The sequence below is a fragment of the Gymnoscopelus microlampas genome (assembly GCF_963454915.1).
Source record: "Gymnoscopelus microlampas genome assembly, chromosome: 10".
In the NCBI taxonomy this organism is placed as follows: Eukaryota; Metazoa; Chordata; class Actinopteri; order Myctophiformes; family Myctophidae; genus Gymnoscopelus; species Gymnoscopelus microlampas.
Genome location: NC_139947.1, coordinates 50,245,806 through 50,270,975, shown reverse-complemented (window position 1 = coordinate 50,270,975; position 25,170 = coordinate 50,245,806). Strand labels below are relative to the sequence as shown.

At 43.8% G+C, this 25,170-nt stretch overlaps 2 protein-coding genes across 2 annotated transcripts in view; one reads left to right on the top strand and one right to left on the bottom strand.

Moving 5' to 3' along the window:
* Positions 1 to 25,170, bottom strand: part of LOC311053451 (YTH domain-containing family protein 1-like) — a 229,503-nt gene that overhangs the window by 36,214 nt on the left and 168,119 nt on the right. The window lies entirely within an intron of this gene.
* On the top strand, positions 133 to 12,351 carry LOC311054283 (uncharacterized protein; the record flags this gene model as incomplete). Its single annotated transcript, XM_084070159.1, has 6 exons — positions 133 to 266; positions 1,659 to 1,716; positions 3,375 to 3,456; positions 5,314 to 5,864; positions 10,911 to 11,048; positions 11,737 to 12,351. 6 exons carry the CDS (start codon positions 133 to 135, stop codon positions 12,349 to 12,351), a joined length of 1,578 nt encoding a protein of 525 aa, XP_083926285.1.

Below are 25,170 nucleotides of genomic sequence, written 5' to 3'. Positions count from 1 at the left end.
GAGTGTGTGTGTGTGTGAGTGTGTGTGTGTGACAGCACAGTGTGCTGCTTCTCTGCGTACATGTGTGTGAGCGTGAGCGCGTGTGTGGTGACAGCAGCAGCAGCAGCACCAAGCGCTCGCTAGCGCCCTCATATGGCCTCGATGCAGGACGGGCTAAACTTCACGGCTCCTCCCGTCGGCAAGGTCCTGCTGCTGGGGTGCATCGCGGCGGCCTCCGCCTTCGTTGTGACCATACTGATCGTGGTGCTCTGTGTCGGCTGCCAGAGGTGAGATCATACAGTCTATGGTGATGGAGAGGGCCACTATATTTCCACACTCACTCCAGAGGGCCACCTTTGCATAACAGTGTCAGGCAGACACCTCTTATCTCGGTCTGGATTCCAATTTGCAAAAATAGCAGATCTACAAGCTCAACACGCGTCGCGCTGGGACGCGTTTTGAGTTTGTAGATCGGCTACTTTTGCTATTTTGGAATTGGAACCCTGAAAAGTAAATGTTGTATTTAATTTGAAATGCATTTAGTTATACTTATGTTAACTTTATGAACTTAATACAAATACATTGGACATAAAAAAGACAATAGAATTTTTATACTAGTCATTAAGATACTAATATAGACTGAAGTAATTAAAGCGGGTCGTGTTTGCATGTTTGGAATTGTAACAGCTGAAATCAATGATATATCAGTATTCCGATATTAACCTGCGGGCCACATTAAGTGAAGGGCAGCCAGTTGCCCATGTCATAGATGTAACAAAAAATACGGACGAAGGGAACCGTCACGTGACCCCTTTTGAAGCCACTTTCACTGTGAATTCAAATCCGCCATATTGGAACTTCCGGTCTGCGAAAAGAAACCTAGAAACGACTGCTATTGGCTGCAACCGCAGCGAGGGTGGGTCTTCACTCGGTAGAACCAATAGAAGCCCTAGAAACATACCCTACTTTATCATTCACATTTAAATGAATGGGACCAGTGAACACATATCATGATTTACTCGTGAGAATACTTTAAACGAGCGATTGAAAACATAAAGTATTTATGAAAATGTTTACTAAGGTAATAAAATCAAGTGCAATGTCCGGCCAAAACCTCGTTCACTTGAATGGGGTGTATTTGCTTCTGCAGCCTGTAGGAGGTGAAATAGCGACATCTGCTCGGCCACTAATGGGAACGGCGGGCAATTTCGTTCTCCCGTATGAGCTTCAATTTCAAGAGCTCTCCCTTTGCCGCCCATGGGTGAGAAACACACCCAACCAACATTCTACAGCTCCGATGCAAGATGCACGGAATGCAGTGTCTTTGTCATGCTTTATAATGGGTTGTTTAATAAAGAACGTAACTGAGAATGAGCATGTGATTAACTAATGATTTAAATTGATATGTCAAGATATCACGGAATGTCTGGGACATGAATGAGGAGACATTGCTGGAGGAAGGTGTGGTTCTTTGCATGCTCAACGTGCCAGTCTCCCCCCTCGTCTCCTGACACCGTTACTGTATATATATCACGTTATTGATGCTGCTTGATGCTCACCTCACAATGCTTTCACTTTTTCCACAGCAGAAAATTGTTCACGTCTCCTCCAATCGGTTATTTACATAGCAATGTGCCTTGCTAGTGATGATTTGTTATTAATTGCGACTGTGTTCATAGGAAGGGGAAGACACACAATGTCTCTGGTGAAGGTAGCAAACACCGCCTCATGGACATGGTAAGAAAACCGCTCTAACCTGGAAGGCAGTTAAACGCTGGCTTCACACCGGACGCACTGGAAGCGGTGTTGATTTCGTCGACTAAAGCTATGATGAAAAATGTTGGTCGACTACCTTTTTTCACTGACGAAAACTACGTAAAAACGAAATAAAAACTAAGCTACGATGACTAAAACTAAGACTAAATATATTGACAATTTCGTCAACAAATAAAGTCTAGTCTAAAATGTTAGTGAGGGACTAGTGGAGACTGGAGAACAGATCCAGTAGAACAACTAAGTCATTTTATGATTGGTTGCGCTCTGGTGTTGCACTCTGAAAATAGCAGATCTACAAGCTCACAACGCGTTGCGTTGCGACGCGTTGTGAGCTTGTAGATCGGCTATTTTCAGCATGCGGCCAAGTGTAAAATCTGCAAAATTACGACGGCATCAAGGCACCGCCACAATACATTTTAATCGACTACATTAACTGTAGATTTAGTCTTCCACGTCCAGAGTGAACCCAGCGTAACTCAATTCAGCAGGGCTTCATTCAGAGGCTTAATTGAACCTTAATTAGTACTCCATCTCTCGAGGATGTCGCTAGCCAAAACGACCTGTTTTACAAGCTAACAGCGTTATCAGTTCATTTAGGCAAAGGACACCGTCATACTATGGAGTATAAATTAGGTATACGTTTTAATATGTGTTGAACTTACTGCGTACATGTGTGTGTATTAAGTATTAATACATGTTGAACTGTGTACGTGTGTATTTTATCATCAGTGAATCCTCTGGCAGTCTAAAGTAACGTTTTAGCTCAAGACCCAGAAGAGAAATTAGACGTTTGCCCGGGACCCAAACTAGTGAAAATAGCAGATCTACAAGCTCACAACGAGCTCACACTAAACAAGTGGTTCTCAACATGTGGGTCAGGACCCCCAAAGGGGTCCCCACATGATTGATTTTTGGGGGGTCCCCAGATGAAAGTGAAGTGACAATTCAAGGAAAGAGAAAAGAACATTACTGCATCAAAAGTAATCAACAAGCTATAGCCTACAATAATAATTGGTGAAACATTGGCCAAGTTGTCAAATAATATAAGAAAGAGGCAAACACTGTGAAAATAGCTGATCTACTCGCAATGCGAGCTTGTAGAGTCAAACAAAAAAATATAATGCCTTAAAGGTAGGGTAAGTGATTTGCATTGGTTAAAATAAGTGTTAAATAGCTCTATATTCTGATAGTACTCATTGCTATAGAGTGTTTGTTCAGTAAAAGGAGTCTCCTTGTCTCTCCAACTCTTTATTAAACAGAAAATGCATTTTCGTTTCAGTTTCAGTTTCATTTCCAATTTTATCCAACCAGGACATAGAACTCAATCAGGATACAGATTAAACAGATTGACACCTACCGAAAAATGTATTTTCTGTTTATTAAAGAGCTGGAGAGACGGGGAGACTGCTGTTACTGAACAAACACTCTATAGCAATGATTACTATCAGAATATAGTGCTTTAACCTTTTAACAAAATACTTTTTGTTTTAACCAAAAAATATCACTTACCCTACCTTTAACTATACTAACTAATTAAGTGCCTCAACTAAGTGCTTCCAGGGAATCCTCAGGCAGTCTAAACTGTGTATGTGTGTGTATGTGTATGTGTGTATTTTCAGGGAATCCTCAGACAGTCCAGTAAACTGCGGTCCATCAGTAAATCTGACACTGAGATGAACAAGATGAACTGCAATGGCAAAAGTGAGTGTATCTCTTTACATACACACATCATATCACTGTGTATCTCTTTACATACACACATCATATCACTGTGTATCTCTTTACATACACACATCATATCACTGTGTATCTCCCTGCATACACGCATGTGTGTGGGGGGGGGGGGGGGTACGGCACATGTTGACAAGGGGGGATGTGAGTTGTCAGTGGTGGAAGAAGTACTCAGATATTTTACTTAAGTAAAAGCAGCAATACCACAATATAAAAATACTCTGTTACAAAAGTATCAGTAGAAGTATAAGGAGAAGTATCAAAATATACTTAAAGTACCAAAAGTAAAAGTACTAAAAAGTTTGAAAATAGCAGATGTACAAGCTCACAAGAAGCAGGGACAGCAGGTGCAGACACCTCTGTTATCCATCTCTGAGTGACCATAAACACAACACGTTTGGCAAGAAATTGCAAAACGTCCGTTCCTTCGTGACAAAATGTAATGTCAGAGAGAGAGAGAGAGATCCAAGTATTAAATCCAGCGGTTCCAACACTGGGCTGGTTCCGACAAAGTGCTTCAGTGGCTTGAGCGACCAATGGAGCGAGGTGCGGTGTCGCTAGGCAGATTCATTGAGCTATATGCGCAGCTTACTGAGTGGCCAGGGTATGGCGTTCAGTCTCAGAACTCAGTTCTGAGGCATTATAAAATACTTTAGTCCTCTACCAACTTTCTTCATTGTGGAAAAAAAGTTACTGTTGGGTTGGACTGTCTGTGAAGTATGTAGCTGCCTTTACAAGTCAAATAATTGATGGTTAGGTCCAGCTGCTTATTTAGCCAGCTCTTTATGCAGGACTTGAAGGTAGCAACAGAGCTAAAGGACTTAAGGCTTGCAGGTAACCCATTCCACATCACTGCTGCAGAGTATCAAAACGAGTCCTTTCCAATACAGCTGTTGAATCTGCTATAGGTACAAAGTCTGTGAAGCTCCTGCTGGTGGAGTGACTGTGTACATCGCTAACCGTAGAAAAGTAACAGGCTCAGTGCATAACTGTAGTCTCAGTGTTCAGAAGATGGCATACCTGTTTCCTGTTCCAGTTCATTTTAATATATTGCTTTGTTTGATTGGCTCAGCAGCAGATTTGAACTGGAAATGCATGTGAAGGCTAAGGAATCGGATCAAGGAGGTTAAGGATCGATCCATTTGGCTAGGTCTGTAGCTTCTTTAAAGGACTTTCTTTTAAAAAACTTTGGTAGGCATCTCCCTCACATCCTCTCTAACTCTGAGCTTCAGGCAGGCATCTCCCTCACATCTTCTCTAACTGTGAGCTTCAGGCAGGCTTCTCCCTCACACCCTCTCTAACTCTGAGTTTCAGGCAGGCATCTCCCTCACATCCTCTCTAACTCTGAGCTTCAGGCAGGCAGCTCCCTCACATCCTCTCTAACTCTGAGCTTCAGGCAGGCAGCTCCGTCACATCCTCTCTAACTCTGAGCTTCAGGCAGGCAGCTCCCTCGCATCCTCTCTAACTCTGAGCTTCAGGCAGGCAGTTCCCGCACATCCTCTCTAACTCTGAGCTTCAGGCAGGCAGCTCCCTCACATCCTCTCTAACTCTGAGCTTCGTTCTCAAGGCAGGCAGCTCCCTCACATCCTCTCTAACTCTGAGCTTCAGGCAGGCAGCTCCCTCGCATCCTCTCTAACTCTGAGCTTCGTTCTCAAGGCAGGCAGCTCCGTCACATCCTCTCTAACTCTGAGCTTCAGGCAGGCAGCCCCCTCGCATCCTCTCTAACTCTGAGCTTCAGGCAGGCAGCTCCCTCGCATCCTCTCTAACTCTGAGCTTCGTTCTCAAGGCAGGCAGCTCCGTCACATCCTCTCTAACTCTGAGCTTCAGGCAGGCAGCCCCCTCACATCCTCTCTAACTCTGAGCTTCGTTCTCAAGGCAGGCAGCTCCCTCACATCCCCTCCGGGGCCGGGGAGGACGGGGAGCACACTTACTCTGAGGTTGGCCGCCGTTCCTCCTCCGTCGCACGCACTACTGACGATGCCCTCTATGCCATGGTAGGCAGGGCAGGCCAGACGGACACTCCGGCCCCTCCAGCCGTCCCGGCCAACACGCCGGCGCCCCCCGACCCGGACGGGGACGGAGCGGAGGGAGGAAGCCTGCCGGAGCCAGAGGTGTCGCCCGGCACCGCCCAGCACACCCCCCAGGAGACGAGTACGAGCACGAGCACGGCCGAGTACGCCTGCGTCCGCAAGCTGAGGAAGGCCGACAAGGCGCCCCAGAAGAGGGACAGCGGCACGGACATGGGGGAGCCGCCGGCGCCGCCCCCGCGCCACGCCCCGCCCTCGCACCCGGCCCCGCCCCCGCCGCACTCGCACCCGCACAGCACGAAGCTGCCCCGGAGAAACGTGGAGGCCTTCAACCTGCCCACCTTCCCCAAGGTTGGTAGTATGACCCTCACCGTGGAAATGTTTTTTTAGCCACATTCATAAACCGTTTTCAACCATATCTTCATATAATTGGTCCTCTCTAATGCTCATTATAAGATGGCCCCATTTCTGTCTCTACTCTGTGTCTGTTTGGTGGGCTGTGGTCTGTGGACGGTTCAGAAACCTGCCTACCAATGTCAGACGGCCATCCACCCTATAGCCTGGGTCTGCCTGACGTTTCATCAAAGTTAAGGAGGAGCTTTTCGTTGCTGCTGTCGCAAGAATTGCTCAATAATGTCACTGGTAGGCAGTTTTCTGAACTGTCCACAGCGAGTGAGTAGACATACATTGTATCGTTTTAGGACCAATTATATGAAGATAAGGTTGGAAATGGTTGAAGTGGTCCTGAAAGGGGAATACCACCCATTTTCAACATTGAACCATGACTTTAATACACCTGTTGTGTGGAAATAAGAACCCCCCCCCCTTCTATGTTGCCTAGAACTGTATTAAAGACATAGTTCAATGTTGAAAATGAGCGGTATTCCCCTTTAAATGAAAGGTTTTGCTCCTTGCATGGTTTGCGTCTGTTCTTGCTTGTGTACAAACAGTTTGTGTATTATGTGCATGTGCTGTTGTGCATCTCGGTTCCAAAGTCAGGATGGGACTTGAACCATGGATCCACTGGCAAAATCTTAAAGGGCAACTTCACAGATTTGTCATCTGAATCCTATCCCTATAGCTTACATATAATGACAAGCGTACATATAATGACATGTACGTATAAACACATTTTACATAGTGGTTCTCAATGTTTTTAATGTCAAGGCCCCCCCTTAACTCTGACAGTGCAACCAAATGGAACCGTAAGAGTCCATTTGGTTGGAGTCGAGTTACAGACCTGTAAGGGGCCATTTCGAACCCTCTCAAGGAACCCTGAGGGTCCGTGGAACCCACATTGAGAAACACTGGGTTAGAAGAGCAGTTTCTCGACACACAGAAGTGTTCTGTCAGATTTTCACAACAGAACGATAGGGTTCAGGTTACATTTGGGTGAAGATGGTGGGAGGCGTATAGAGGTAGAACTGCAGAGATTGTGGCTCTGTTCCCGGGGCAGTGGTGCCTCGAAACCTCTGGGTCCAGGAGTTTGAAAGAACACAACTGGCAGGTGGGACATCACAGAGGTGATCGTGTCCCTTTTGGCTGCAGTAACGACCCCTGTTGGTTGATTAAGGTTTCACCGGGGACGTGGTCTGGGTAAGATACCGTAGAGGTTCTCAAACATCTTTGGCTCAGGGCACTTGATGGATTGATTGAATATTTTATTAACAGTTTGCAAAGTAAAAACAGTTCTTAACACATTCGGTGCCAGAGTTTTATTAAAACAGATTACGTTGAGTGCCAGAGATTTCACCGTTTGTAACTGCGCTGTTTAGAGCTGCAGACTCCACGGCGAGCACCCGCATGTAAACAATGCATGCGTGCACGACGATGGATGGTCCTGACTAACGCCTGGAACAATAACATCTCTCACGCGAGTCACCATTGCGGAGCGATCGCGCATCGAAAATTACTCGTTTTCCCCACTGTAAAAAGTTAAAGAGATGCAGAGGTTTTTATCAAGGAGATAGAACGGGAGCGGACGGGAGCCAGGTTTTTTGGCACGGTGATCCATCTGTCCCTTCCTTCTCAGAGTCACTGTGGGTGATTCCAGAGCTGCGCTAGCCCCCCCCCCCCCCCCCCTGTGGAAAAAACTAAAAGATTGATTTCACGGAGAATCACGGTTTTAGCACCTAAGCGCTAAAAATGAAAAACCGGAGATTCTCGGTTTTGGCACCCAATGTGTTCAGTAAAAAGTTGTGAGTAGTTCTTTCACCACAGCTACCAGGTCTGTATAGGAGGGGTTTCCAGGTCTGTATAGCAGGGGCTACCAGGTCTGTATAGCAGGGGCTACCAGGTGAGCAGAGTGCAGTTCTGTGGTCTGAGGGCAGTGAGGGAGTAATGAATGATTAGAGGAGAGGAAATCAATAAGACTCTCCGTGTCCTGAAGTGTCTGTCTGGCCAAGACGACATGCACTGCCTGTCTGGAGGAGAGATCAGATGAGCATCGTGATGGACCAGTCGATGGCATTAGCAGACAGACAGACGACGCAGATGCTTTCCCGGTCTTAATGGGCCAACAAAGTACGTGTTTGTGTCAGATTTGCTGTTGATGATGCAGGGTCTGTGTGGGACATACGGTGCTCATATAGTGCAGGTCTCTCTTTCTGAGTGTGCACTCATCTACAACCAGAACAGTGCTAACACTGCTTATTTTGTGACATGTTAGCACTTCTTTTCTGCTCTATTCCTGGAAAACTAAACAATGTGTTGATTTTAAACAACATATATATATATATAGCTATAGGGGTGGCCGACCGTCCCTTGAAATAAGTAATTATTTCCCTTATTTGGAAACTAAACGACATATTCTCGGCAGAGATATTTAGTGTAAAATGTAGAGCGAAAACAGCAGAGTGCCCAGTGGAGCCCTTGGGAATACAGTCAACTAAAGCAAAATGGGCCCCAACCCTATGTTTTTTTAGTTCTTTATTTACCCAGGGTAATAGCTGAGAACAAGCACTCATTTTCAGCAACACCCTGCACAGACAGACAGACAGACAGACAGACAGACAGACATTAAAACCTGGGAGCTGACCAGTACAACCACAGTCTTATACTGTCGGCCACTGAGCAGTTGGGAGTTCAGTGCCTTGCTCAAGTGTACTTCAGCGGCAGTGAGTGGTGTGTGTTCGAGTTTTTTTCGGAGGGCATACTATAATAATGCCCTCCCACACGCACGGCACGTGCACGTGCACATGCGCGCGTGGTCGCCAAATGAAATAACCGCTCTATTGTTAAGTAGTTAATGTGTGAATTACTTCCAAACTCCAACGGCCAGCGGTCATTATCACCTCAAGACAATAGTCACACATAAGGCCTTCTCCTCGGATGCCACAATATCACATGAAAAAGGCTATTTGAACTGAAGTTTACATTCTTGCTGCCCCCAGCCCCTCCTCCTGCGTATCAGATACACTTTCTTGGACGTTTTTTTTGGATGGCTACGCTTGGCTACGAAAATGTTCTGCAGGTCACACTATGTGTGTAGCGTAACACGCTAGAACAGTGGTTTTCAACCTTTTTCATGCCAAGGACCCCTAAATTGATAGACATTTGGCCGCGGACCCCCATCTGATTTTTTTTTGTGCCAGGGACCCCCAGAAACAAAGATATCAGTAACATTTTCGCTTTAAAAAATATAAATATTCAAAGATATGCACACTTTTTCAAGGACATACATTAACCACTTTTTTATACCTAAGCTATTTGAAAATATAAGATCTGATATTTTCAAACATTTTAGTACTTTTACTTTTGGCACTTTAAGTACGTTTGGATACCAGTACTTTTGTACTTTTACTCAAGTACATTTTGAATTCTGGACTTTTACTTGTAACTTACTTCTACATTGCAGTATTGATACTTTTACTTAAGTAAAACATTTGAGTACTTTTTCCACCACTGGTGTGTGTGCGTGTGTGTGTGTGTGTGTGTGTGTGTGTGTGTGTGTGTGTGTGTGTGTGTGTGTGTGTGTGTGTGTGTGTGTGTGTGTGTGTGTGTGCGTGTGCGTGTGCGTGTGCGTGCGCGTGCGCGTGCGTGCGTGCGTGCGTGCGTGCGTGCGTGCGTGCGTGCGTGCGTGCGTCTTCACTGGATGAGGCAATACCCTGAAACATGCTGGACCAGTATAGGAACACGTGCTCTCTCACAGCATCGCCCCTTCCCTCCTTCCAGAGCCCCCAAATCTATTGTTCCCCGTTCAAACAAGAACAATGCTAAAAACACACATCTGAAGTGTCCTATTTCTCTTTCTGAAATGACTTTGCATTCTGATGAACATCACATTTACAAAGTGCTGTTTTATATCGTTGCTGTCGGGTAGAAACCTCTCATCTTCATATTTTACCTTTTTATGTTTTTTTCTCATAAATGAATGCCCTATTTCGTCATACTACAGTGTCTCACAAAAGTAGCAAGAATAGCCAATCTACAAGCTCAATAAGGCGCCTTTTGAGCTTGTTGAGCGGTTGGAGCTTGTAGATCGGCTATATTTGATCTATTTTTGAATAGCCAAAGACATCTAAAATGACAGAGATGCGTCCCCGGATTGAATGGGATTGAATGGGTTGCACAACAGGCTCGTTGACGCCATCATGTGCGTCAGACAAGAAAAATAAAGGAAAAGAAAGCCTGGGGTTAAAAAGAAAGAATTAGTTTCCCCTTCATTACAAGCATGAAGCATATGTGGTGAGAGAAGTTGAGAAATGGTTTAATAACACTTTGTAGCTCTGTAGCTCAACTGTTATTGTAGCTTTGTAGCTTTTGTAGCAGCTAGCTACTAACATCAGGCGTAGCTTTGTGTCTTCATGTCTCTGGCTTCCATTGAAAATGAATGGCTTAGCTTTGTGTCTGCCAGTGTGAACAATAGGCTGTAAAAAAGAATGGACAAAGTGATGCCTTTGGTTTCTACAGACCCGTTTTGAAGCCTGTTTTTCAGCGATTTTACGGCCTGTACCGCACATCTGCTGGTCAGTCTTCGTTCGTACTCTCATCTATGGTTATGAAGTGTGGGTCAAGACCGAGATCAAAGGTACTATCAGGTACAATCGGTCGAAATTAGTTTTCTCAGACAAGTGTCTCCCTTAGGACACAGGGTGAGAAGGTCAGTTACTCGGGAGAGACTCGGATAAAGGTGGTTCAGGCATCTAGTACGGATGTTTCCCCGGGCGTCTCCCTAGGGAGGTCCTCTGGGCATGTCCCACGGGGAGGAGACCCCGAAGGCAGACCAAGGACAAGATGGGGGGGATTATATCTCCACATTGGCCTGGGAACGCCAGGAAAAAGAGACTAATGTGGCCCGGGTAAAGGGAAGTCTGGAACTTTCTGCTGGAACGGCATGTGATGTGTTGGTGTGTCCACAGGAGGCAGTGTTCATGTGATGTGTTGGTGTGTCCACAGGAGGCAGTGTTCATGGGAAACGGGGAGCAGTATATCTGGAAGCCTCCGGAAGACGAGGACCTCGTCTTGCTTCAAAATAAAGGCCTTGTTCCACTGGGGCCTCACACTATAGAAAACATACAGCCTACTGCTGCCGCGGTGAGTCTGTGTGTGTGTGTGTGTGTGTGTGTGTGTGTGTGTGTGTGTGTGTTGACTTTGTGTTTGGTTCAGACAGACCTTTATTGATCCAGAGGGAAATTCAGTTGTCATAGCAGCACCACAGTAAAGATGAAAGGAAGATACAGGTATGGGTAGAAGTACAGAAGACAGTATAAAGATGACTTACATGTTATTATTATGCTGTATTATGTATATATATATATATTATTGTAAATACATTAAAAAAATCACTCTACTTATGTCAGGAACATTTGATGAATTGACCTGTTTCTCCTCGTTTTTTCTCTTCCTCTATCACTGTTCTCCCTCCCTTCCTGAAAACTACAAATGACGGAGCTTGTACGACAAACTGAATTCCACGTCCTTATTTCCACCTGTAGCAATGTGTAACCAGAGCCTTCTATTAGAGAGTTGCGCCAATGAGGGGTCAGAAACAGCGTCGGTCACGTGGTTCATGTAGCTGGAAATAGTGACAAGGAGCCGTCGACTTCAATGCATAGCATGAACTTCCGGTTTAGGGATTTGTCACTATTTGCCAATGTATGTGTATGTAGAAGACCTGGCCCGTGGAAGTGAACGGAGTTGGCGCAACTCCCTAATAGATGGCACTGTGTAACGAGACAGCAGAGCTGAGGGTGTTTCTAATGGCGTGCTGTGTGTCCCGCAGGTGGCAGAGATGTACTCTAAAGTTTGTAAACCGGGGAAGAAAAAGCGCGTTGCCGTGCCGCCGGGCTCTCCCCCGGCCAACCTGGGCTTCCGGACCTTGGGGCGCCCCGACCGGGACCGCGACCGGGACGGGGGGTTCAGCGTGGTGGTCAAGCCCCAGACCTGGGCCCCCCAGGAGGGCATGAAAGCCGCGCTCGGCGCACTCGGAGGAGGCGGCGGGGGCCCCCACCTCGACGACCACTGCTACGAGTCCATCGGGACCAGCGTCGTCGGCGAGGACTCGTTGTTGGCGTACGTCGGCGACCCGGCGTACGAGAACGTGGACGCCGGGCCCTGGAAGAGGGAGCGGCCCCCCAACTCCTGTGCCACCCTGCGGCCCCGCAGGAAGAAATCCCAGCAGCCATTGCAGCAGCAGCAGCCCCCTCCCCCGCCGCCCACGCAGCAGCAGCAGCAGCAGCAGCAGTTACAGCTCCTCCCCAAAGCCCTGCTGCTCCCCGGGGACAACCTGTACGAGAGCATCGGAGACCTGAAGGCGGGGCAACACAGCGCCACCTCCAGCACCACCACCATCTTTACGTTTAACGACGGCATGGAGATGTACGTGACGGGACTCTGAACGCTATAAGCCGCACTGTGACCCCGCCCCTCTCTCTCTCTCTCTCTCTCTCTCTGTCTCTCTTCCTCGTCCCAGCGCTAAGGAGCTAAGCTAACGCCTACGTTTTACTTAAAAGAGCACGTCACCTGTTTTCAACATTATCTTCATTTAATTGGTTCTCATTAACGCTCATTATAAGACGGCACCATTTCTGTCCTCTCACTCTGTGTCTCAGAAGAGGACAAGTGGACAGCTCAGAAACCTGACCTACCAGTGACATCATAGGCAGGTTTGGTCAATTCAAACAGGATTTCAAACTATTTTTTGGTATTAACACAAAACCGAGAATCTCCGGTTTTTAATTTTTAGCGCTTAGGTGCCAAAAACGTGAATCTCTGTGAAATCAATGGGTTTTCCATCTCCTTGCAAAAAGCCTTCATATTTCCTACAGTATTTCCTAACTTTTTACAGTGGGGAAAACAAGTAATTTTCGATCCGAGATCACTCCGCCATGGTGACGCAGGGTGCAATACGTTAGTCCGACAGCGCATTCCTCCGACAGCGCAGTGCTCCGACATTAAACAGTAAACCCGAACCAAACCCGCACCCTAACCCTAACCGCACGCGGATGCCACATAGTCGGAGAAAAGGTCTGTCGGATTAACGCATGCCTCCCGTGCACGCATACATATTGTTTACAATCGGGTGCTCGTCGTGGAGTCTGCAGCTGTAAACAGCGTATAGCGTTACAAACGGCGAGATCTCTGGCACTCAACGTCACTTTTTTAATACAACTCTGGCACCAAATGTGTTCAAATGGCTTCTATATCAGCATGCTTTCCAGGAAGAGAAAGGCTGTATAGCAGTTTCTATTAGCTTGGAATCCCCATCGATGATGTCACTGGTAGGTCAGGTTTCTGAACTGTCCACAGTCCTCCTCTGAGATACAGAGTGAGTAGAGACAGAAATGGTGTCATCTCATAACGAAAGTTAATGAGGACCAATTATATGAAGATAACGTTGAAAATGGGTGATGCGCTACATAAACTGTGCGCGACACCCGCGGGCAACTACGTATAAAGTCAGGCGTTAACACCGCAAGGAACGCCGACTGAGCCCCACCCTCCTCCCCCCTCCCCCATGCTCACTCACACATACTGTTTACATTCTAATCACGACATCACGCCTCTCGGAGGCTATACAAGAGGCCTTTGGGGGGCGCTATATAACGTTGATGGTCAACGAACGGGCTAACGACCCGGGTCCGAAAAAGGAAGTTCCAATCTCTATATATATACACCTTCTAAGGCAGTGGTTTTCAACCAGTGGTCCGGGGACCACCAGTGGTCCTTGAGGGAGTACCAGGGGGTCCCCCAGCAAAATTAGTTAATAGCGTCACAATCATTTTTAACCACTTAGCTTTGGCTATTCAAAAAATAGCAGATATACAAGCTCATAGCACGGCACCGAGTGCAGCGCTATGAGCTTGTAGATCTGGTATTTTTGAAAATTCTTGAAAAAGTGTGCATTATCTTTGAATATTTATATTTTTTAAAGCGAAAATGTACTGATATCTTTGCTTCTGGGGGTCCCTGGCACAAAACATTTTCAGATGGGGGTCCGCGGCCAAATGTCTATCAATCTAGGGGTCCTTGGCATGAAAAAGGTTGAAAACCACTGATCTAAGGGAATCCAAAGGTAGTGAATGATAAATGAGCACAAAGACCTGTGGCAGAGCCATTCTGCAGGGTGACAGTAGCACTTGTATTTTATTGATAAAGAAAATGCGTCAAAGCACAAGTCAAGTTGAAAAGCCTAAATTCTTCCTCAATTTTTTTGTGCGGGTAAAAATAGAACAGTTCTACTGTTTGGTGGTCCGAGCAGGACCCCTTTGAGGGGATACGAGCCAGTGGTGGAAGAAGTAACTCAAGAGTTTTTACTTAAGTAAAAGCAGCGATACCACAATAATAGAAATACTCTTGTTACGAGTAAAAAGTACTGCATTTAACCTTTTACTTGAGTAAATGTACAAAGATATTGGCATCAAATGTACCAAAGTAAAAGTAATCCTTATATCAATGGCCCATTTCACAATTTTTCTAACAAACTTTTTCGAAAATAGCCAATCTATAAGCTCACAACGCGGCACATCACGACGCTTTGTGAGCTTGTAGATCGTCTGGTTTTGGATAGTCTATGTATGGGGCACCGATGGCGGCTTAGCGGTTAAGGCGCACACCACATTTAGGCTCTACTGCAGCCTGACAGCGAGGCACAGGTTCGATTCCCAAGCCTGATGGCCTTCGCTGCATGTCGCTCACTGTTTCTCTCTCCCTGAATAGAGGCAGAAAAAGCCCCATAAATATTAAATAGGGCTTAATTGGTTAATGTATGTTTTGTAATGATAATCACAAATTGGCAAATTTGTACGTACAGTAACTGATGTTTTCAAATAATCGTAGTGGAGTAAAAAGGTACAATAGTTGCCTCTGAGATGTAGTGGAGAAGAAGTATAACATTTCGAGATTTTTTTAAATACTCAAGTAAAGTAAAACATACCAAAAAATTGCACTTAAGTACAAATACTTGAGTAATTGTACTAATTTACTTTCCACCACTGGTTAAATCCTTTGGTAGCACTTGGGTCTGCGGTGGGCAGGGCCTCCCCTCGAGTTGGTCAAGGTGAGATTCAGGAGGGAATTGAAACGATATAAAAGGAATGAATTGTTAATCAAAAAAAAATACTTGAAAGCTCAGGGACCAAGAGTAAAAATGATTATGAGAGTATTATAATGAAAATTGCACACATTTTTCATTCCTCCTAGAACGAAAAAAGCTTCAAATTAATTTTGACCATTCTCACGTTTTAAAAACGAGCCACATATTTGTCCCCTCCTTCACGTTTTTGTTTTTTGAAAAAAACTGTCTCCACTGCCGTCTGTAAATTAAATGTTTTACTTTGTCGATCCTGTTTCTGCACTTTGCCTGCTACGAGTTGCATGCTTATAAAAAAGAAAAGAAGAAAAAAAATCAAGCACTGTCATGTGGTACCTACCTATATGAATGGTTTATTTTTTAGATTTTTTTTTTTTTTTGTTTTGTTTGTTTTTCTACTGTTGTTGGTTGTTGAGTTATTCTTTTGGTGCGTTGCTTTATTTCTCTCTGGAGCACAGTGTCAGTAATTAAGATTGAGGAGGGGGACCGTTTTGTAGCGGATGGGGGGGAGATAGTTGGACCTCCATGGTGGTTCAGTATAGACACAAGATGAAGACAACTGCTCGGGTCGTATAGACGGTTTCAAACTGACCACAATAACAACACATGACAAGCAGACAGGTCTACGAAAACAAGCCCCGAAAGAAGCGACATAGGTCACATGATCACACACACACAGGTCACATGATCTCACACACAGGGTCCGACGCAAAATGACTTCATATCGCATCAAAATCAGCTGAACGACTTTAACCCTATTATACATCAGCTATTTGAAAATAGCAGATGTACAAGCTCACAACGTTGTGAGCGTTGTGAGCGTTGTTGAGCAGTTTTCTGATACGGTCTAGAGCGGATATATTATCCACGGCAGAAAGTAGAGCGCATATCGATATATCCTGTGCTCCTCCAAAATGATTCCCCGTTCCCCCATAGGGCATAGCAGTGCCCTCTTTTCTGGTTCATTTATCAATTATTTTAAGCCTAGAATCTAGCCATCCAGGATCCTGGTGAATCATGACCATAAAACGTTTGATTCTGTGAAAAAAGAATATTTGAAAACCGCGACACAAAGGGTATTTATTAAATATAGTAATTCAATATTCAATTTTTTTCCTTCTTCACAGAATCAAACATTTTATGGTCATGACTCATCAGGATCCTGGATGGCTTGATTCTAGGCTTAAAATAATTGATATCAATATTTTTTTGGAAATCTCTATGGGAAAGATGAATGGGGTCTGGAACAATGGAACCAGAAAATGGCCGCCACTGCTATGCCTTATAGGCGACACCCTTTTAGGGGCTGTTTTGGCCCCCGCTCTCAGACCACAACAAATACAGGGAAACAGGCGAGAAGAAGTTGGCGAAGTACTGTACATGGTTTAGATCAGGGGTCTTCAACGAGGGAGTCCGGGACCCCTAGGGGGTCCTCAGAGTTACTACAGGCAAAATCTTTGAATGGCGCGTAACATTAGCCGAAAATAGCAGATCTACAAGCTCACAACGCCTCGCAGCGCGAGGCGTTGTGAGCTTGTAGATCGGCTATTTTCGGCGAGTCATGTAGAGGGAAAAAGAGCAGACCAAGTACAGAGCCAACCATAGATATAGAAACCTAGATACATCATTGGCCTCTGCAGTTCATTGTAGCGACTGGTATCTCAATACAAGGCTCTTCCGCAGGGCTGTTTGACTACTGACCAATCACATCGCGTTAACTACTGGCCAATCACAGCGCGTCTAACTGACTAGTTGCTGCGCGGCTGCCTCTTAAGAAAAGACCCGCCCCACCTGCCTCTGATTGGCCTACCGAACGCCCCCTTCTGTGACGCACACGGAAGTTTCCAGCTTGCCCTGCTGAAGCGGAAGGAAGTGGAAAGCTAGCCCAAGCCTTATATGGGCTAGCCCTGCGGAACAAGGAAGCGCGCCCGAGATACGTCTACCTTTACATGTCTATGGAGCCAACGGTCAAGTTGACTGAATATTGAGGGTTTAAAAGGTTAACTGTCTGAAAATACACATTAACATGAATCCAGCTATCTATGAAATCTATGAAAAAAGTTTAATCTGCAACACAATGTAGTGGGGGCATCCCTGCTTCATCTCTCTCTCTCGGCTAAGGGGTCCTTGGCCTGAAAAAAAAAACGTTGAAGACCCCCTGGGTTTAGAGACTGACTTGTGAGTCTAGGTTGAAACCGTCTATAGGTGGAGGCATTAGCCTACACGTCTTCATCATCATCATCATCTTCATCACTTTGTGGATCTGTCATCATCAGCATAGTCTCTCTGCCTTCACCCGGCTTACTAAGCTAGTAGAACTGATGTGTATTAATTAGCGAGTCCCCACTTCCATCCACTGACATGTTTCTTTCTTTCTCTCTCTCTCTGTTTATCAGTGTTAAAATGTTAAAGCAAGCGTTTGCGGAAAACGATGACAATGTGAAAGCGAAAAAGAGTCGATATATAAAGGAGAGTTATCACACACAATGACGACGCAATCCTGGACGATTAAAAAAAAAGAAAAATACGACGATTTTATTTGACCAAAATATTCCCCAAGGAAACAAAATGTGATTCTAACTGTATGTTTGATGCAAATGTGTGTTATTATGTACAAATACAAAAGAGAAAGAACAATAAATATATCATCGGTGTCAAGAAATCTATCTTTTACTATTTTATGTTTTAATTGTGTATTTTGGAATGACTTTAAAAACTGGTGACAAAATTTGCAAAACAGCTTAACGATGTAAATTTAACTGTTCCGTTTTTTTTTGGTTTGTTGTTTTTTGGAGCCATGAAGCTATACGGTTCATAGAGAAATCCCCCATTGGTAACTCTGAGAAGGTAGAAACGGAACCTTATGGGACCTTATGGGTCCATTTGATTCCATTTGTAACAGTCTCAGAGTTAAAGGTGCTTTGAGTGATATTTTTTTTTAGGGTAAAAACAAAATGTTTATTGCTATAACGTTAAAGCTCTATATTCTGAGAGTAATTGTTGCTATAGAGTACTTGATTTGTTCTCCAGCTCTTTAGTTAATAGAATTCTTCTTTTTTTCAGGTGGTTTGCCAATTTCATCCAATCAGGAGAGAGCTTTTGAGCTTACATTTTATAGTGTCATCACTCAGGAGAGAGAACACCACAAAGATCATTGATCAGCTTTTTCTCCCCTTTAACCCATTAAGACCTGAGGCGATTCTTTAAAAAAAATCTAAATCTTAACAGTTTTTTGAAAAAAAAAATCAAAACATTTTTTTTTCAAGATTTTTCAAAAATAGCAGATCTACAAGCTCATAGCGCGGCACTCGGTGCCGCGCTATGAGCTTGTATATCTGCTATTTTTGAATAGCCAAATACATCTTAAAATGACACAGATGCGTCCCCGGTCTTGGGTTAAAGTTAAAGTTTCATCACTTTCACTTGTTCATCCTGTATCCTGTATGAGTTCTCTCCTGATTGCATACAATTGGCATCCCGAGCGGAAAATCTATTTTCTGTTTACTAAAGACCCCTGTTACTGAACAAACACTCTATAGCAATGCTTACTATCTGAATATAGAGCAATTTAACACTTATTTTAACAAAAAAACTAAACAAGTAAATCACTCACTGCACCTTTTACCATTTGTAACTCTTGAGAGCTGGTACAAATGAACAAAATGGTCCAATCATTTGGACCGTTTGGTACCATTTGTGCCCTCTCTGAGTTAAATGAACCCTCGGGATTTGGCTGTGGACGGTGTGTTCTTTGGGAAGCCCAGCTAAGTTTAATGTGGCAGCTAATGTTGTGTGTTTGCTATTCTTCAGACTTCCTACAGGGTCTTGTACTCAAAGCGTGTAATTAAGTGCTAAGTGCAAAAGATTGTAATGTTTTATATCAAGATTACTATTCATGAAAATGTCAGTCAAGTTTATACTTTTGTAATAAAGTGGCACTTTAAAAAACAAAAGACCTTTTATGTCATAGTCTGACTCATTAAAAGCCAAAATTTGAAAGAGAAGCGATATTGCCCCTAAAACATTTTCTGTGTAATAAAGACGTACGTTCTCGTAGCCTTATGCCTTAACATAATCAAACACAATTAAACATTATTAAACTCAATAAAACAGAGCCATGGCCATTTTGTAGAGTTTGCACTGCCATCTAATACAAAATGATCAAAGTGTAATCATTTAATCTAAATATAAAATATGATTCTAAATATCTACATCTGACCTCAAAGCCTGCCTGTAGATTCATGTCTTCGGTATTCAACACAAAGGTTCTGAGTGATAAATACATATATATATATATGATTTATATACATTTATTAAGAATATCGAAAGCACAAATGAGCAATATTCCATGTTTATACAGACAATTAATGTTATTTTTATTTACTCATCTTTACTCAACTTGTGTATTATGTCAATATCTTTCATATTCAATCAGGTCTTTTGTGTACAATCTCACAAGCTCATTTCACGTGGTCTTTCTCTCTCTCTCTGTGTGTGTGTGTGTGTGCGTGTGCGTGTGCGTGCGCGTGTGCGTGCGTGTGCGTGCGTGCGTGCGTGCGTGTGTGTGAGAGTAGCCTATCCATGTGTTTTTCATCTGCATGAATGTGTGTATTGTCTGTGTGTCTGTGTCTGTGTCTCTGTGTGTGTGTGTGTGTGTGTGTGTGTGTGTGTGTGTGTGTGCGTGTGTGTGTGTGTGTCCGTGTGTGCGTGTGTGCGTGTGTGTGTGTGTGTGTGTGTGTGTGTGTGTGTGTGTGCATGCGTGCGTCTGTTCACATGAGTGTGAGAGTACAGGGGTCTGTGTCTGTGTAGCTGTAGGAAAAAAAAATAGGTCACCCCTTAAAACAAAAAGCTTGCAGTCAACATGGCAACCGTCTGCTGAATTCTCATTGGTGGCCTTGTTTCCATAGCAACAGGTTAACCTTGAGGCAGTAGTCACATGGACCAGTGAAGTCTTGTGCCGTCTTGAAGGATATACGCGTGGTCACATGACCTGTGATCACCCTGACACACAAGGGACTGGTTCTCAAACTGGGGTCCGGGGACCCCCAGGGGTCCTGAACAGAGGTGCCAGGGGGTCCCCAAGCAAAATTAAGCCAATATAGCATCATATATATACATATATTAATACCTTACTTTTACTTGTAACAGAGTATTTCTACATTGCAGTATTGATACTTTTACTTAAGTAAGAAATGTGAGTACTTTTTCCATCACAGTTTGTAACTATTAAGTTAAGTTCCATGTTAATGTTGTTCTATGGCCTACTGTATGTGCTTCTACATCGGCTGTGTTGATGACCACATTTATATAATAATTATAATAGCAATTATTATTTACTACAGCATTGGTTCTCAAAGTGAGGTCCGGGGACCCCTAGGGGTCCTTGAGGAAGTTCCAGGGGGTCCCCAGCTAAATGATAGATTAGGCACCAAATGGACCCTTATGGGTCTGTAACTCTGAGAGTGTACAAATGGAACCAAATGGACCCTTATGGGTCTGTAACTCTGAGAGTGTACAAATGGAACCAAATGGACCCTTATGGGTCTGTAACTCTGAGAGTGTACAAATGGAACCAAATGGACCCGTTAGGGTCCATTTGGTTCCATTTGTACACTCTCAGAGCTAAATTAACATAGATTTTGCAATATAAATTGGGGTCCAAGTGATAGAAATGTCATTAAATGGGGGTCCGTAGCCCTAATGCATGTAAAACTGGGGGTCCTTCAAATTAAAATGGTTGAGAATCACTGCTAGAGCCGTAAAAATCTTCTCTTATGGGGGTCCCTGGCATATCTTTTCAAGTGGGGGTCCGCGGGCTAATAAGTCTCAATTTGGGGGTCCTTGACATGAAAAAGTTTAAGAACCAGTGTACTACAGCATTTCAATTCATCAAATGATATGTCAGTGTTTCTATGATGTGTGTGATATATACATATAGACATAGTGGAAGAAGCTAAAGGTGTACTATACTGACCCCTTCAGGCCTTGTGGTGTATAACTGAGGACATACAATTATTATAGTCCAGTTGTTCAAATTGATATATTTTTTAAAGCAGTGGTGTAAAGTAACTAAGTACATTTACTTAATTACTGTTCTTAAGTACACTTTTGAGGTACTTTTACTTTACTGGAGTATTTCCAATTGTCTATACTTCTACTTCTCCACTACATCTCAGAGGCAAATATTGTACTTTTACTGGGGGTTAGAAGTAAAAGTATTGAAAATTGTGAAAATACTGAGGAAAGCAAAAAATACCTAAAGATTGTACAATACTTGAGTACATGTACTTAGTTACTTTCCACCCCTGGCTTTGTGTATATACAGTATGTAGACATCTTTTGTCGTTCCTGTTCTTTCTCCCCTTTCAGCTTTTTTTCTTTTCTCTCTCTTTATGGAAATAACAAAAATGATGATCAAATTTCACCCGTTGTTTTACACCCGTCAAGAGAACTACTACTGGCAGCAGAAACAGTGCAGGAAGATCGGCCTCAAGCTCAATGCCAAGAAAACTAAAGTATTGACAGTTAACACGGAGGACAAAACCGCTGCGCTTGTCGGCTAGAGCAGTGGTTCTCAAACTTTTTCATGTCAAGGACCCCCAAATTGACACTTATTAGCCCGCGGACCCCCATTTCAAAAGATATGCCAGGGACCCCCATAAGAGAAGATTTTTTACGGCTCTAGCAGTGATTCTCAACCATTTTAATTTCAAGGACCCCCAGTTTAACATGCATTAGGGCTACGGACCCCAATTTAATGGCATTTCTATCACTTGGACCGCAATTTATATTGTAAAATCTATGTCAATGTAACTCTGAGAGTGTACAAATGGAACCAAATGGACCTGTTAGGGTCCATTTGGTTCCATTTGTACACTCTCAGAGTTACAGACCCATAAGGGTCCATTTGGTGCCTAATCTATCATTTAGCTGGGGACCCCCTGGAACTCCCTCAAGGACCCCTGGGGGTCCCCGGACCCCACTTTGAGAACCAATGGGCTAGAGACAGTCGAGGACTTGAAAATATCTCTGGACCTGGAATGCTTCAACGGAACAGGATCTGAAGGTCCAGAGGGCACTCGCCTAGAATTCCCTACATGGGATGAGAAGAGACTGGACATATGGGAGAAGACCTCAAGAGGAGGTTGTTTGTGGTTACAGTGGAGTCAGTGCTGCTGTACGGGGCTGAGACACAGCAGGAAAAGGGACCCGAGGGCGTCTATACATTACATTACAGTCATTTAGCAGACGCTTTTATCCAAAGCGACTTACAATAAGTGCATTCAACATAGGTAGGGAACGAAACTACTAATCACCAGAAGTATTAAGTGCATTTCCTGCAAAAACAAGCAACCAAGAGTATACCTAGCGCTAAGGTAAAAGTGCAATATATCAGCTACCTATTTCCTTAAACAGATGAGACAAAGTAGCAAAATCAAATGAGTAAGAGCTAAAACAAATAAATGTATCGACTAAACAAGATCCAATAAAACAATAAAACTAGCGTTCGTACAACTAGTTAACAACAAGTAAGCCAGGCAAAGAGGAAGGGTAGTGTTTCCTGAAGAGGTGGCTTTTCAGCCTGCGGTGAGAGATGGGCAGTGACTCTGCTATCCTGACATCAGTGGGAAGTTCATTCCACCAGTGGGGCCAGAACAGAAAAAAGTTGTGACCGTGCCGATCGGCCAGAAGGACCCTTGAGTGACGAGGCAATCAGTCGCCCCGAGGTAGCAGACCGAAGTGGTCGGGCAGGGGTGTAGGCATCGACCATAGCCCGGAGGTAAGAAGGAGCTGTTCCTTTCACTGCCCTATAGGCTAGCACCAGGGTTTTGAACCGGATGCGAGCCGCTACGGGGAGCCAGTATAGAGAACGGAGAAGGATAGACACAAGATACACAAGAATGCTATCAAGGTGTCACATGGGCGGACCACATCAGAAACGGGGACCTATACCACTGGTCACAGACAAGGTCAGACTCAGAGAGAGAAGGATGAGGCAAGGCACTGCGTCAGGCACCTGGAGCTGGTGGCAAGCAAACTGACATTATGGACTGTGGCGCAAAAGCTTAGCCAACAACACTGTAGAGGTCCAGAGTTGGTGTTGGCTATAGCAATAGTGAACCTGTGTTTAACATCTGACACACTGTTAACGTAGATTAAACTTGTTTGTTAAAAACACGCGCACACGCACACACACACACACGCACACACACAGCTGACCGCTTCCCAGACTACTTTGAAGTCCAGAGGACTTTTAACCCTTTAAGACCGGGAAAGCAGCATCTGTGTCATTTTTTGATTTCTTTGGCTATTCAAAAATAGCAGATATACAAGCTCATAGCGCAGCACCGAGTGCCGCGCTATGAGCTTGTAGATCTGCTATTTTTTCGAAAATCGTGAAAATGTGTGCAAATCTTTAGTTTGAATATATATATACTTTTTTAAAGCGAAAGTTTTTAACTCAAATCTTTGCTTCTGGGGATTTTACAAATGTCTTCTAAATCCTAACAGTTTTTTTTTTCCTAAAGTTTTTCTTTTTTTTTTTTAAACTTATGTTGCTATATTTTCAATGGTTTTCAAACTTTTTTCATGTCAAGGACCCCCAAAATAATATGTATTTGTCCGCGGACCCCCTCCCATCTAAAAATATTTTGTTCCAGGGACCCCCAGAAGCAAAGATTTGAGTTAAAAATAATTTGCACAAATTTTCAAGATTTTTCTAAAAATAGCAGAGAGCTTGTATATCTGCTATTTCTGAATAGCCAAAGAAATCTTAAAATGACACAGATGCGTTCCCTTCCCGGCCTTAAAAGGGTTACACCTTGCAATGTCAGGAGAGATACCTTTGTGACTTAAATAGAAAACAAATGTTCGGAGGCATCCTGACAATTTAACTTTCAAGTCTCTTGTTTTCCTTCTCGAGAGTTGAAGCGTCGTCTTCAATAGTGTGACACTCTCTAGGCCTACAGTAAGACCCACACGTCAATGTTTTCCTTCACATAGTTTTATTTTATTTATATTTGTGCTCAGGTCATTTATAATGTACAGATGACTTGTCCAAGCATACGTACTGTACTCAACCAGTACAACTAATGATGTTAAATCTGCAAGCTTGCGTTTAATCCTCTGGTTTATTTCAAATATATGAGCGTCACATTTTCTTCCGAATAACCTCTGTTTAATAATAAGACATTCATTAAAAGGGATAGTTCACCCAAAAAATTACTTATTTTAGATCAATTACACACCCCATGAAGACTTGAGATCATGGAGATTTATTCGTTTTTGTCGCATTCCTAAGCCATGATTTAATTTGATGAGCCGTGGAAAAGATGATAATGTTTTTTGTTATTTGTTATTTTGTTGTTTTTGTTAAATTATTGGCATAGGAATGCGACAAAAACAAAAAAAAATCTCCATGAATTCCAAGTCTCCATTGGGTTGTGTAATCAATAGAGAAAAAAAGTCATTTTGGGGGTGAACTATCCCTTTAATCCCATTAATATAAAAAACAATTCCATCTATTCTACCTGAGAGTGATGCATGCTACGGTGATTGTGCACGATGCATACATTTAAACATACAGTATGTGGAGCATATAGAACGAGTGGACTCAATAGATACACTGTATCGGATCATTATCGCCTCATCATCACACGGCTCTGTTCAATACGCAATTCTGATTGGTCGAGCAAGGGATCCTGCTGTCTGTTAACACATCAAGTGCCAGAGGTTCTTTAGGGCGGATTCACACTATGGTCCCGGGTGCGCACCCTGGACCACTTGGCTGATGTTGTGATAGTGTGAACGTTGTGTATCGTTCCCCGAAACGGATCACGTACCGTACCCGAGACCGTCTCCGGAGGTAGTCTCGGATCCGGATCATGCGTATTCGGGTACGAAACGATGCAATGTGAATCCATCCGTACCAACAGGAGGAAGTGGACTGCTAATCATATATCATTTATATATTTTTTATAATGACACATTATTTTAGCTGGGTTATACCCTCTCATAGTTCTACTTGAATGTTGACAAGAAAGAATAATCCCACTGGTGTTTGAGTAGCGCGAGCCGTGGAAAAACATAAACAAAAAACACATGTATAGCGAACGTGTATATAAG